The sequence below is a fragment of the Strigops habroptila genome, chromosome 9 (genome assembly GCF_004027225.2).
Source record: "Strigops habroptila isolate Jane chromosome 9, bStrHab1.2.pri, whole genome shotgun sequence".
Taxonomy (NCBI): Eukaryota; Metazoa; Chordata; class Aves; order Psittaciformes; family Psittacidae; genus Strigops; species Strigops habroptila.
In genome coordinates, this window is record NC_044285.2 from 7,170,127 (window position 1) to 7,185,548 (window position 15,422).

General features: G+C 42.1%; 1 protein-coding gene across 3 annotated transcripts in view; it reads left to right on the plus strand.

Annotated features, from left to right (window-relative positions):
- Positions 1-15,422, plus strand: part of AKAP13 (A-kinase anchoring protein 13) — a 74,926-nt gene that overhangs the window by 11,559 nt on the left and 47,945 nt on the right. The window contains exons 3-5 of one of the 3 annotated variants that reach the window (XM_030497334.1): positions 3,123-3,259; positions 9,856-10,202; positions 13,315-13,368. In XM_030497334.1, the coding sequence (XP_030353194.1) occupies positions 3,123-3,259; positions 9,856-10,202; positions 13,315-13,368 (538 nt within the window). The remainder of the gene's footprint in view (positions 1-3,122; positions 3,260-9,855; positions 10,203-13,314; positions 13,369-15,422) is intronic. The other 2 variants (XM_030497335.1, XM_030497336.1) reach the window with 2 other exon arrangements.

The following is a 15,422-nucleotide window of genomic DNA, read 5'->3' on the forward strand; positions in this document are numbered from 1 at the left end:
TGGAAGAATTTATCAGGGCTCTGAATAGAGACTTTGCTTGGACTGTTCAGAGAGAAGACACTTCTTGCCTTGCTTTCATTACAAGCAGGGGTCTCACCTGAATCTCCTTCAATTTACCTGAGAGACTTGAAAGAAAATCACTGAATGTCAATGTGAAATTCAAACCCAATCTTTTCGGAGTGTAGGCTAAGAAGGGATGATGCAGGTGGCTTACCTGAGGGGTTTATTCTAGGTAGAAGCTATAGCTCCTATCAAAGTTAAACAACTTTTTTAATTTAAAAATAAATGGTGCTGTTTAGAGTATTCATGAAGAGTCAATAGTTGTTTCAAGAGTGTTTTACAGGAGAACCTGTGGAATCATCATGCTACTTCCTAACTGTGTCCCCAAATGTCTTGTCTCTTGGTATGATGTTTTTACGCTTCAGGCAAGAGTTACTGTGCTCCATTCGGTTGCAAAATGACATGCACTCATTGACATGCCATATCTGTAATCCTGTGTTCATATGGATCAATATCAGATACTTATTAATTATCCAATATCATACTATAGAAATACAATATTTATTATGTAATCAGGTAGCCATGTATACAACTATATATTCATAATTATAGTAATATATGTCTGTAACACAAGCAGAAAGAGACAAGGTTTTAAAGTTTATTAATGTGCCCTCCAGTCAGACTGAAGCAGCAGTTCTGCAGGTTCTGGCCTTTCCAGAAATCATGTTGTTACTGCACATGCATCCCTCCAGCTGCACTGTGGTGCTGCGCAATGTAGTGGGGGGCAAGAAAAATCTGGCAGCACCTAACAGCAATAAACCCACTAGCTGTTGTAATATGGTTAACTTAAAAACACGCCACTTGATAGGGAATTGGACCTTTTTCACCTGCTGAATAATCCTGCTGAAATGGTTGTAAGAACAGGGTCCTCAAATCTCAGAAGTTAACTCCAGAAACTGTAGCTTCTCATTTTCTGTCAGTGCTTGTGAAATGAAATGCCTGAAGGAGTGTAGCAGATACGTAGCTATCAGCATGGAATTGGAGGGCTCAGCCCTGCCTTGGAGGACACGAGGGTTTGGAAAATGTACGTGAGAGACTTGCTTGGAAAGTTTCTTCCTAGGGCTTTTTACTATGTAATTTTTTTTGCCTCTGTATTACGTGCAGCAGTGTGTTACCATCATCATTGTATTTTCACCTGCACCTCCACAGAGAGGAGCAGATAAAGCACAGTTGTGCTGTAAATGAGCAGGGTTTTATGTGTGATGGGAGTCACAGTCCCCATATCATGGCAGTGCTGTCACCAGGGCTCACCAGGTCACGGGTGCGGGAGACAGAGCTCAGTGTTGTGCAATGCCTGTGCAGTTTAAAGCAAAGAAAATAAACCCAATGAGCTAACTGAGAAAAAGGGAGGAGGAAGACCTCCCCCAACCATCCAAAAATAAAGGAGAGTGGAGGGAAGAGAGGGTTTGGGAATTGGTTTTTCAACACAGATGAGTTGAGGTGTGGGGGTCCTCATCACGCTGCTCCGCATCATCCTTCCCCTCTGCTTCATTTCCTCTATCCCTGAGAGGCTGATGCAGAAGAGGCTTCGCTGCCTCTTGTGATTTGTCATCGGGGTGAGGTATCCATCCCTTGGCACATCTGGACTGTCCCCACTGATTTTCCACTGGAACGTGGCTGGAGCCCCTTTGGTTTTCAGTCTGGGCTGTGGAGATGCTGTGCCCGTGCCAGCTGGACGGCCGGCACCTCACAGCCTGCCCGTCTCTTCTTTTCTTTTCCCTTCTGGTTTTTCTCCCCCCTCCCTTCTTCTCTTCCCCCTCCTTTCTCCTCCTCAGTGATGGAAAAGCAGTTCAGATTTTCCAGGTTTACCGAAAGGGGACCAGGCCCGGGGAGCAGCCGTGCTGCCTCCAATAAGTGCTTTTCCAATTCTCTGTGGTGTGGAAACTCCTCTACGGAGTAATGGGGTTTCCAACTGGCTTTGGCTCCCTTCTGCCCTAGACAGGGGCAGCCCCACTGCCATCCATAAATTCCCATTATTTTCTCCAACAGTAGAAGCAGGGTGTTTGATGGCTGCTGTCAGGAGCAGGTTAAGGATGGGGAAGGGAAAAAGGTGACTTCGAGCTACCCAAACCTGTCATCATTGCATTGATGTCTAAGCTTGATGTCGCCAAGGGTGGAGTTAGGTGTAATTTAAGAGTAAAACCAGCATTTTATTGACCTGGCTCCTCTCCAGGGAGCTAAGTGTGGTTTGGATCTATTTAGTTAGTTGCAAAATAACACCTTTATTTTAAAAAACACTAATAATTAGAAAAATATTTCAAGCTGGGAGAAAAGAATGTTCAGTTGTTGCCAAAATTTTCATTAATGCTTTTGCCTGAAGGCTGAACAAATGGAATGACATACAGGCATTTTTTATGCAAATACCTGTCTGTTAAGGGTTTTGGAGAGGAAGGCCTGTAGTATTTTTCTGTGCTGCTGATCACCCGAATACAAAGAGCTGGAAGCATTTTGGTAAAAAGAGATGCCATGTGTTTGTATTTCAGTATGACTAGTTATGAAAGCTGAGAATTAAAAACAAAACCACTTAATTTTTGAATCTTAAAAAAACTAAAGCTTGTCATGGAAGTCATACTAGTGACTTTTCAGTGACAGTTATAGAAGGAGGAATGAAATAATCATCCCAGTATGCATTTAAAGCACCTTGGCATTGAGAGGGAATTGATTCTTTAATTGAAAAAGAAAGCAAATATCAAGTTATATTTCTGCCTTTATTGAATATGACTCTAACTTTGCAGTTGTTGCAATTGATGGGAAACATCCTGTTATGCTCAGTGTGGGGTACCTGAGATACAGCATATTTATCAGCACCTCAAGGAACAAGCGTATGTGACTGTTCAGTGCAGAATCTTTGCACCATGTACTTCAATGATGCATTAAAAAGGAGTTTTAAGCTCTTGAATAAATTATTAGCAAAATTGCAGACACGGTTTGGGGAGGTGAACATTATAAAGCTGTGTTTGCTGTTGTGCTTACATCCTTGAATTTACTGAGAGTGTGTGAGTTGTATGTACAGATGCTACAGAAAGCATCAGCTCGTAACTCTTTCTGCTTTGCTCCCATAGAATGCGAGAACTTCTTGGAGGATGGGCTGAGTAGCGTCTGTGCCTCGTCACAGGGTGGTCTTAAAAGAGAGTCCGGGAGCGAGTCTGACCTCTTTCCCTTGCCTGGTGATGGGATGGAAGACCTTGTCTTTGGAAAGGTAGGAGAGCCTGGTTGGGATATGGTTAAAAAGTCTCCAAGGCCTGATTCAATAAACCTATCCTGCAGATGCAGATTGTCTTGGTTTCACTGGTGAGTTAGAAACCTGGAAGCAATTATCCTAGAATGGAATAGATAGGAAGGATCTGGTTCCCTCTTCGGATGCAGCAACACGGGGGATGTTTTTACTTGCAGCAGAATTCCAGAAATCTTGTAGCCCCCAATGTGAAAAAGATAAAAGTAAATTTTGACTGTCCAGAAGTAAATCAGGCACTAGAGGAACAGCTGAAAAGGTGGATTGTCTCACAAGGTCATTAGGGATTGCACAGATGATATGAAAGCCATCTTTAACTCCTGTAACAAAGAGCTTTTCTCCACCGAACGATGACCTCTGTGCTGACACCTTCAGAATTATATACTGTAATTCTCAGAGGAACCAGTGTTCTTCTGTAAATTCAGCGTGACTCCCCGGATCGGAAGGAAACAGTCTAAATACTTAAGGCAAATTCCAACAAATAGTTTTGTTGCCGGGGTGACATACCTCTAATGCCTTTTTGCGTGCAAGTAAGTGTTTTCAGGTTTGCTTAAAATCAACAGCAGAAGTCATTACTAACCTTAGTCATCCCTGTGCCCTTTGTGTTGCTCACGGATGAGAAGGGGAGGGAGGAGTGGGTGAGACCTAAGATCCTGAACATGGGATACCACCCTTTAGCATCAGTCTTCTGCCGTCTGCATCAGAGCAGCCTGAATTTATTCAGAGGGTGATTCTGTTTTGCTTTTTAAGAATCATTTTGCTGGTAATTTATATTCTTCTTGATGTGAGTTGGTGATGAAAAAACACACAGAAAAAATATAATGATGCAGAATCAAAGGCACGAACCTTCTCTAGAGCAGCCATCACTGTTGGTCTCAGCTCCGTGAAACCATAGAATCATAAATCCCATGCTTAGGTTCAGCTCCAGCATGGTTCCTGCTCTGAAAAACTAATCTTTCAGAGTACATTTCACACTTGCTTTCAGAGAAATGCATTTAACAAAACAAAATTCTGTTTGCTTAAATCAAATCAGATGATGGTGAATATTTTCCAGCGGGACGGGAAACACCACAGCCCAGGCTAAGTGATCTCATGTGCTATAAATGAACAGTAAAGTCATCCTTAATGCATGTGGTAGGGCACAGAGCTCACCAGCCTCACCCTTTCCCATCTTACTCTCAAAGTGATGCGGGACACTGGATTGTGAGACTATAAGGCTGTTTGGCAGAGCGCAGACTGTCTTCAATTTCCTTGTGTAGAGTGGCACGAATTACGACAGCTGACTGCCATTTGAGCCCGATTTAATGCTTCTATGGGGATGTGTGGGAGAAGATTGCTGTGGGAACACAGTGCATTTTATAGTGTACAGAATTCTACCTTTTCCCTTTCTTATGGGGAAAGCTTCCTTCTCCAAAGACAAGAAAGGAAAATCACAAGTTAAAAAGAGTAGATAGTGCAATGTAGTAGGGATGCTGCAGGGAAAGGAGGTGGTGGTGTGGAAAGCAAATCTTCAGTTGCCAGTGGAGAGTGGGAAGAGGGAGGAAATTATTTTCTTTATAGAAAGGGAATTTGTTAATTTGGAAGCCTTTGCATTGTTCTCATTACGCTGTCAATTGCAGACTTCATCTACAAGTGGGTTCAAAAGGTCCCTGAGTTGAGTTTAGGAAGTTGTTCAAAGCTAATCTCAATCTCAGTCACTTTTTTCTTGTCTCTGCTTTGCTTACTAACTCGATTCTTTGTCTCCTTTCTCAGAATTTATCTAAAAGATGCATGTCTGGGTTGTAGCAGGTTAGTTATAAGCCTATGAAATAGTATAATTTTCATACCAAATTGGGAAGAGAGAGAACTTGTTTTTGAACAAAAAGAGGATCTCAAACCTTTCAGTGTCATGTTGGTTGTTGTTATTACTAGTCCAGTTCTTGTTTCCCTTTTATGTGGAGCAAGAGTTGAAGTGTTCATCTTAGAGTTGTTTTTTATTGTATAAATCACTCCTCTGTTAACTGCTTAATACATTAGGAGGAACATGCCATTGTTTGTCCAGGGTCTTTGAGCTGCTTCCATAGACGTCACTTGAAATTCAGAGGTACTAAGTCCTGGTTGTATCCCAGGACCATGAAGAATTTGGGGTGTTGAGGTCACAAAATCTGCAGGTGCCTTAAACTGTCCATGGTGTTAAGTGTGTGCTCTTCTACTTGCCATCTCTTTGTCATCTCCTGTGCTTGTCTGTCGTGTTTCCTTTCTCTGAAGGACATAGTCTGAGCTGTATGACTGAGCTGCTGGGTTCAGTGAGCTTTAGCACTAAAACCTGACTCAGTTTTTCAGACTTCAGAGGCTGTCACTGAAATACAGAAATCGCTTCCAACATGAAGTCTAAGGCTTCAGCAAAAAGGTTTCTTTTTTTGTGTCAGTGCTTTATCCCCTTTTCCTCATCATCCTGCTTTTCCTTCTCGGTCTCAGCCAGCCATCTGGGCAGGCTTTGCAACACCCTCCTTCTTGAATGATTAATGCTGCATAAGGTCATTTCTCACAGTCATCCGGCAGCATCCTGGGGTGTAGCCCATACGCTTTGCTCATCTTAACTTTTAACCTGCCACCGAAATTCAGCTTTTCAGTGTGCCTCTTGGGGAATGATTCAGACAAACGGCCCTTGAGAAGTCAGGAACTCAGAGATCATTGTCAAAGAAAGGGGTTGCAGCTTGACCCCTTGAATGTTGTTTAATTTCTGCGTTTGTTTTGGTTTGCTCAGGGAAATACACAAAGACATAAATATTTTGCATTTATTTTTTCAGAATTATTGTTTCTCTTTAAAAAAAAACCCAACACAAAACCCCAACATCCATGCAAAAATACCAAACCCAAAGGAATAAAAGTTTGAAGAGAGTTTCCCTTTCACCAACAGAAGACTCCTGCAATCCAGATCCTAAAAATTCTAATAAATAATTAATAGAAGGCCACTGTTGAGGTTTTAGGGAGCCTGGAGCAACAGACAAATGAATTAAAAAATTACTCTGCTAGATTCTGTATCAGAGAATCATAGAATCATATAGTAGTTAGGGTTGGAAAGGACCTTATGATAATCTAGTTCCAACCCCCCTGTCATGAGCAGGGATGTCTCACGCTAGACCATCTCGCTCAAGGTTCTGTCCAACCTGCCAGGGATGGAGCATTCACCACTTCTTTGGGCAACCCATTCCAGTGCCTCACCACCCTCACAGTAAAGAACTTCTTCCTTATATCTAACCTGAACTTCCCTGTTTAAATTTTAACACATTACCTCTTGTCCTATCACTACAATCAACCCAGGCAAAGCTGTTGACTCTGCTCGTATAATGGGATGCCAGATAAACCTCAGGATGTCAGTGTTTTGTGGGCTTTTTTTCCTTTCTTTAAATACTGTAACACCTTTAATGTCTTTGTCACATGGGAGGTTGCAGGATGGAGTAAGTTTGTGTCTCAGCTCTTTGCATGTTGTCATCATGAAAATGAGTGAAAGAACGTTCTAATTCCACTTATCGAGACCTCCTACAGCTGGAGGGATTTAGTTGAACTTATCTTATATCCCCACCATCCCAGCGATTTCTCTTATCCCTATTCTTGAAGAAGTACAAATGTTCTTTCTCAGAAAACTCACTTTTTGTGCCTTATTTTTTCTTAGCAGCTTCTCACAAACTATTGTTTCTGAAAGCAAAGCAAATGCCCATTAGCACATGTCTGTAAAGGTTCTTTTCAGCCGTGAGTGTTATGGTCACAGTTAAGGGTTGAATTCATTGAGGTGCAGTGCAGCAAGCCTAACTTGAAGAAAATATTTCTGTAATGTTTCTTTTTTCCTGTACGAAAAGAACACATTAGAGAATCATTTCCATTCCACAGACAGGGTATTTTCTTACTGAGATAGGATTAAAGAGCAATGCATATTTACTGGCACTTGGCCAGATAGCTAATTTCTTGCAGAGGTGGCTGCAATATAGATGTTTCTTAGATGTGTCAGCCACACTTGGCATTGTGCAGACACAGTTCTGGTCTTTAGCTATTAAAGACCAGGATTAACTATTTTGCTTTGTTTCAAACAAAAACCCCAAACCTGAAAAATCATTTAACTGAAGACAGAATATATTTAGAGGAGTAAGTATGGGCCACAAGTTCAAGGGAATTGTTCACTCTGTTCTATAGTCAGTCTGATAAAGACCAAATATATTTCGCATTTTTAATAACATCTCTTTGAACTGCACTTTACAATAGAAACCCTAAATCTTCCCTGCTAGGGAAGCAGGTTTTGTTCTGCATTTTAAACTGGAGCAATGTTCTCATGTGGGAAATAAAAATCCCTCTTTTTCCTCTAATTCCTCCCTATAGAATTTGACATTTTGCACTGTTGTTGCTAGATTTGCATCCAAGTTTAATGTTTCCAAACTCTCCCATCCTTCCGCTGTACAGCTGGCGGGTAGTCCTCTCTCCTCCTGCTGTGCTGCCCTCATGTATAACAGTATTTTCCTGTGTGTCAGAAAAGTGAAGCAGACTGTTTCCTCTACTGAAGGAGTGTTATCCAAATGATGACTACTTAATCTGTCTGGATTTAAGCAATTCAGTAAGCGCTCATCGTGAGTCACACAAATATCAGATTATCTTGAATAACACTGAATATCATCAAAAATTTTACATCCATTGGGCATCCATTTCAGTTCTTTCTTGTTTTAATCTACTCTTCCAATTCAAATGCTTGTCAAATCCAATACTTTCCAGTATAAGTGTACTATAAAAGTACTTACACAAATTCAGCATTAATATTTGACATTCTTACCATGAAATGAATGCTTTTGGAGGGATATATTTTAACATTTTGTGTTTAAAAGGTAGATTGTACTTTGGTGCTGTGCTGTTGACGCTGGTTTTTTTCTTTTATTTTTCCTTTGATGGATGGGAGAAAGGAAATAGTGTGACAGCGTTTATTTAAACCACCTTAGGAACATTATTGTGTACCTGTTAAACTGAAATAAGAATGAAAAATAGCCAAATTTGAAACAGGGCTTTATATTTGAAATATTCGATTAGAATACTTTTTGAACATCTCAGTTTCTTTTTATGCAGTTTAACAAAAGAGCTTTTAGTTCATAATGTGTGCCTGTCAAAAAAAGGCACAGAAAAGCAAAAGCGTCTGGAACATTTAACACTGCTGGGCTTGAACGAAGCCATGGCAGCAGGATCCAAGGTGAGTGCTGCCGTGGGGCAGCATCACTCCTGTTCACCCAGCCCTGCATGGGTTTGGATGCCCATCTGTCCCTTCAGAACAGGATTTTGTAGCCCACTGTCTTGTGCCAAATGAGATCTAAAAGCCTGCAGCTCCTTGAGCACTCAGTTTCTGCTGAGACCCACCGAGACTGCTATTTGAAGACAATTAACTGCTGCGGCTTTGCTGAATAGTCTGTTATATATGGTCTGACAGATCATTCTCCCTATTATTATTTTAAATGATAGAGCACAGGGCTCTGCAGGAGAATAAATTGAAACTTCCCATGTCAGTGTGTTGAGGCAAACACCATTTCAGACTGAAGGTGATGTCAGAGAGGGGCTTGTGTTTTTTCATGCTAGCCATGTGGAACACAGAAAACGCACAGGCTCTGTTCTGGCTGTGTGGTCAGCATGTGGCCTTTGGCCAAAGAGAACCAGTTTGGCTTCCACTTACTGCTTTTGGAGCAAACTAAACCAGAAAATGGCAGTATGACTCGAGACATGTAATACAGAGTGGCTGAGCCTCTGGAACAATATTTTTCAATTACAGTTGGAATTGAAAAATGCTGCAAATCCTGGCATTAACTTTCTGCTTAATGGAAAGTAGTAGGGGACGGAGATTTAAGCTTTTAGGTCTTTCCTGTCTATTCTCTCCTGCTGAGTAATTGTCCCTTTCGTACTGCATGATGTAGTGGAACAGTATGTTGCCCTGGAGCTCTCCTGGCTGAGAGCTACAGATCCATCCCAGGTACCACAGGAGAGGCTGGCGTTTGTCAGCAGGAGCCATGATGACCCAGTTCCCCATTACTTGTTCTCCATAAACCTTTGGCAGTTTGGTAGCGCCTTGACCAATCACAGGTTTAGCCAGAAATGGTGATAACAGGTTTAGCCAGAAATGGGCAGAAATGCACAGAAATTGCTGTTCAGGATGACATATGGAATTGTAGAGAGGAAGGCAGGCAGAGGACCCAAGCTGGGAGCACAGGGTTATGGCAGCCAGGGACTTGAGGGGTGAAAGAGGTTGCTCTGCAGACCATTTCATCCACTTCTGAAACCAGAGCAAAATGTCTCACTTCTGTGATGGTTAATTTCCCTCGTGCTATCAGCTAGGAAATCTCTCAGTTAATGTGAAATATAAAATCTTTGCATTTATTTGAAATGTTAAATATGTTCATTTTATTGGAAGTACTCAAGGTCAGGTTGGACGGGGCTTTGAGCAGCCTGATCTAATGAGTGATGTCCCGGCCCATGGCAGGGGGATTGGACTAGATGATGTTTAAAGGTCCCTTCCAACACAAACCAGTCTGTGATTCTACTTTAATTTTTCTCTTTCACAGCAGCCTGAAGAGGAGCAGTCTGCATGCGATGTCACCAGCTCCAGTTCCTCTGCGGATGACACCATGTCCCTGGAGAGGAACTCATCCCTGGGCAGCGACACATCCCTTCCTTTCCCACCGATAGGGAACTTTGTCCAGCCCAAGGACAGGCACAGCCTGGATGGCAGCTGCATCAACATGGTGGCCACAGAGGGAGGAGAGAAGGAAGAGGAGCTGGACAGTATCACGGATGTGCCCACTCATTCCTCCGTCTTACGAAACTCCATGCGGCCACTGTCACCTTTCCGTCGACACAGTTGGGGGCCAGGGAAGAATGCCACCAACGAAGCAGAAATAAATCAGAGGAGGTGAGTGAAGAGCTGCTTTGATTTACTTTGCACTCACTCACATGTATTTATCAAAGCTTTAGTCTCAGCATGATAAAACAGAAAACTGAGGATGTCACTTTTTATTTATTTTTCACTCAAGGGGGTGAAGGCAATCTCCTAACCTATGTTTGTTTGTTTTCTTTAAATTAACTTTCAGGATTAAAGTACTTAATACCTACAGTATGCTTGAGCTTTCCAGATAAAATGGAATTACCCTGGGACAAGTCTTCCGTTTGAACTGTCACTGCCCCTTTCTTTATGAAGGGCTTTGTTAAAGGAATTACTGGAGTGTTAAATCTCATTGCTCACAAAACAAACACAAGCATGATTGCTCTGATTGTATTAAGAGATAGCACAGGCACTAGTGTTTTATAAATGAGGTGTGGAGGCTTCTTGTAGTGGTGAGGTGGGCAGTCCCTGTTTCACAGAACTGGTCCACCTTAGAGTCTCTTGGACAGTAAGTCTCACCTAACCCATCACCAATGTCCCCAGTGGTGCTCAGAAAGATTCAGAAGGGAAGTTCTTCCATTTGTTCTTTCAGAAGAGATGAGAGGAAGAGATGCAACAGCCGCTTAAGTGTGTAGATGCTGGTGTTAAGTGACTGTGGGGAGAAAAGGTGCCATCTCACCAGGGAAAAATAAAAAGTGAAGGAAGACGCACACCAATAAAGTAGTTGGTGTAAGATTCCCTGCCATGCTCTGCACCATTCAGCATCTGGGCTGATGGATGCTTGAGGTTAAACCCTGTGTGTTCTGAAACCAGTGGAGGTTTGGCCAGTGTTTTTACTGCGTTTTAACACTTTTAGAGCAGGAATGGCCAGTTGTTGTAGCAGGGTCAGGGTGCCATATCCTCTTGTAGCTCTGGCGTAGACCTGCAGCTTACAGGGGCTGGAAGCCGAGGCATGCAGCGCAGTGCTGCTCTCCAGGCTGCCTGCTGCCATCTTCATGGCCATGGCTCTGCTTCTAAGATAAATGGAGCTGTTACATTTGGTGATGACATTAAGTTAAAACTGACCTTTCACAACGGATTCCTAGTAAATTGTTACTGACCTGTTTGGATATTCCTGTGAGAGGCAGCAGCTTCCCATCAGATGTGTGCATCTTTTACACGTTAGGAGCTGTGGCTATCACTAAAGGAATATCATAGACCCTTCAGATTTTAAAGCGAATGGTGAAAAACATTCAGAACCCTCTAAGTAACATAGGGTGAAAGATTTATTATTACTGTTATTATTGTTGTTTACCGCTGGCATCTTTTTTTGGCTTCATTTTTAGTCCCCAGGTAATATTTAACTAATTAAAGTGATACCTATCTTTTTAAAGCTACGAAAGAGTCAACAGAAGGTATACATGCAGGTTTGTGATAGGATGAGTCCATAAGCTCATAAACTCATTTGGAGAGATTTATTTTTAAGTGTAGGACCTGTTATGTACAGATTTCTGAGGGTAATAAACTGCATAGCTGGCAATTACTGCTAACAGTTAACAGATGGGGTTAAATTCTCCTGTGTCAGACTTTGGAGGCTGTTCCCGATAGGGGAAAATAGATTCATTGTAAATGTAAGAAAATTGGAGTTAAAGGAAGAGTAATTGTTCTCGTATGCTCTTAGATACAGCTGCTGCTGCATTAGGGTGGCTGTCACATAGGTTAATTCAAAAAGAAGAGCTGGGTGGGTCTCTGGTGCTGATTTGGTTCCTGTTTGGTTTTGTGTTTCTGTTACAGAGGAATTTGGATTTTTTGGGAGATTGTTTTGGGGTGGGTTTTTTTTTTGTTCTTTTCATACGTGGCTGTTGTGATGTTATGATTCTGGTTGCTTAGCGAGCAACAACAAATACTGAGGAATGGAAGCCCAAACAAGTGACTTTCATACAAATCAGTTAGATTCGGGGTGTTTACTTACTCATTTATTTCACATGCAGTAGATAGTTTTCCAATTAAAGGGGAAATCCCATTATTGTAACTTGACTTTAGTAAACCTTTGAAGTGAAGTAACATGGAGCAAAAGGCTTAGCAAAGATTTGTCCTGCTGATGGACAGGACTCTGCTGCTCCCACCACCTGCCACCCTTTGTCCGTGCTCCCTCTCCTTCTCTGGGCACCCGTGGCATTTCTTTGTGCCATAAAAGCAGGTTGTACTTACTAAACGAGCAGAAAGTTAACAAATCAAGTGTAATTGCCACCAAATCCAACCCAAGGATTAGAACTGGGCTGCACAGCCAGAATGAGGAATGTGGTGGCAGCTGTAAGAGGTGTCTCCTGCCCCAGCAAAGACTTGGTCCAGCCCCCCATCCACACCAATAATAGTCTTTCCTCTGATGGCAAAGGTAGCTAAGTCAAACTTAAATAGAGCTGATACAGGACTCAAAGAACCTATGGAAGAAAAAATCAGTCTTTTGTAGGATTTGGTCTTTTCCATTGTTACATGTTTTATGTTTGTAAGAGGGATGAGCGTAAATGTTCACAGAAAAAATGTAATCATCTTGAAATGTGAAAACACGCTCAGTTCCCCTCCGCTTCGCCCTTCTCTTCAAATGCACTTCGTGGATAATCCTCGTGTCTACATTTTACTATTAAAGATACAAAGAAAACTAACAGGGCTGCCACAAAAGGATGTTCATCCTTCAGTTAATTCCTGACATTCACAGAGGATTTGCAATGCCTGTCTTTCAACAATGATGCAGTGTTTTTATGGTTGGTTCTGAGGAAAGAAACGCTGGCATTTTTCGCTGATGGATTAAGCACTGCGGAACTGGAGCTGATGTTAAGCATGGTTGTGAACAGCTTCTGTCAAATAGTTGTCCTTATCTTAACTTTAAACTGACCTGGCTTTGGCAGCAGCTAAGTCACAGTGGGGTCGATAATACCTGTGAAACCTTCTTTCTGTACAAAAAACCCCAACCAAACCCCAGATTTATTTGTAAAAGAGAGGGGAGGAAAAGGAAGACGCATTATTTCCTTTCATATTTCATTTTGTTTTCCCTGTGCATCCATTCCCTCTGCTGTTCATGTGTTGGGGATATTATTCCTTCAGCTGCCATGTGTTAATTTTTTTCCATTTAAGCTGCTGACCACTCTCCATGATTCATTTTCAGTTCAATGCGAGTTCTGGGGGATGGTATAAAGAAGCCTCCCATTCATAGGAGAAGGTACAAAGCCAATTAACGTGACTAATTGTTTTGCGTTCGAATGTCTACTAACTCCATACTGTCATGTTAGTAAACCTGTAGTACCTCTGGAACCACTGGTGTTAGAGCTGTGCATCCCGCTTGGCTGCCTTCCCTCTCCAGTCTGACCCAGGGCAGCTTTTCTGACCCACAGAGCAAATGCTCAAGCCATTTTCCTCAGGATATGTTATGTTAATAATGTGGAGAAATCTTTGATATCATTTTGTTGGCCTTTGCCATCTGTAAGATTTGGAGTTGTGTTAAAATAATCTTTTACCTGCAAGTGTTACCTGTGTGTAATAAAGCACATCAGAGACTCCTGCCAGGGCTTGCAGGAGGGTTACCTGGGGAGGGGATGCATCAGATATGATCTCAGAGTTGGAGAATACTCTGCAGATCTGAAGCTGCTTGAATTAAATGGCTTTAATTTTGCTCTTTTGCTGGTTTTGGGGAGTTTAGAGGGGTTTTTTATAACCATCTTTCACATTTTCTTCCATTTGTGTTATTCTGCTGTATACTAGACTTTCAGTTTCTCATCCGTCATGCAGATATGCAGTTTCACTCACGTAACCTTGGCGGTGTCTATTAACATACGCAATAGGACATTTAATTTTGACACAGCAGACATGTGGACCGTCCACACTTATACATTTTTAGGCTAAAAAAAAGTAAAGTTTAACCTCTTCCCTTCAGTGGTTCAACCTCTTCTCATCTCCCTCATCTTCTACCTCTGCTTCTGGGGCACATTAGCTCAGGATTTCACCTCTCTTGAAATGGATGGGGTTATGCATGTGTATAAACAACCTACCATATTTCCGCATATGGAAAAGTTGTTACCATTATGTTATTACCAAAGAAATCACCGGGCATTACCATGCATCAGCATAAATGAAGCCATATGAGCAGTGCTGTACAGTTCAGGAAAGGGGTCTTAAAAAAAGACTGTTTAAAAAAAGCACAAGAAATTGCATCCTTTTTTACTTTTATGAAGCCACTTTATTTGCATCACTCTGTGCTCTGGAGGAAGTGCTTATCTTCTCAGCTCATGCAAATGAACATCTTTTTACCCGCTGTCCGTTCAGGCTCCTCTGTAGGAGCTGTGTTAGTATTCAGAGTCATAATATCTTGAAACACTGAGCTTACAGTCTCAAACAGGCAACCTGAAATACCTCATCATGTCTGAAATATGTGTTAATTCATAAGCATCATCTTTATTTTTCTGGCCTTCCAGTTGTTTTGGTATAATCTTCTTTAACCCCAGTTGCAGAGCAACAGCCTGAAAGTAATTCCAACAGTTTATGCTCTGCCACAAGGCTGATGTATGTAATAGCTCATCTCCCCTCCCCAAGTGATCTCCTGTAAAGGGGTTTTGCATGCCCTGATTGATGATTTAGTTGGGTGATGATGATGAAGTACTTGGAAGTATTGGCATGTCATGGGAAGGCATGTCTTCATCAAGAAGGCTTGTAGTACTGTGCTGAGAGCTACTGGTGGAGCACACCTGGAGCTTTGGGGTGCAAAGCACAGGTACTTCGAGTGTATCCTCACCCAGTTAACATCCTTAACAAAGCAGGTAGCAATTATCTGAACTCTACTGTTGAAAACAAATGGTCAAACCCTTCCTGAATGTTTCCAGTGTTGTACTTTGTGTGGAAACTATATGAGGACTTGGCATGGGGTGATGCAGTCAGTGGCTTTAAACCTTCGTCTGTGGCCTTTGAGCCTTCTGGCACTCATAAGTCCTGGCCCAGGGATGCTTCAGACTTGTTCTGTGCTTTTCATAGGCTCCTAGCCATGTGGGTCGCAGGCCAGAGGCTGGGAGCAGGATTTGTGCAGTGCTGCTCTGGTAGATCTGTGCTGATGCAAAATTCCCTTCAGACAACGTATGTTTCCTGAAGAGCTTCTCCAGGATCTAGGGATCCTTTATATGTGATAGCTGACAAGAAGATTGATTTCTCTGTGTCTGCAAAACCTGCAATTGGGCCGCAAGCTGACAGAGGGGGGAAAAAAAATAACAAAAGCAGTATTTAAAATAA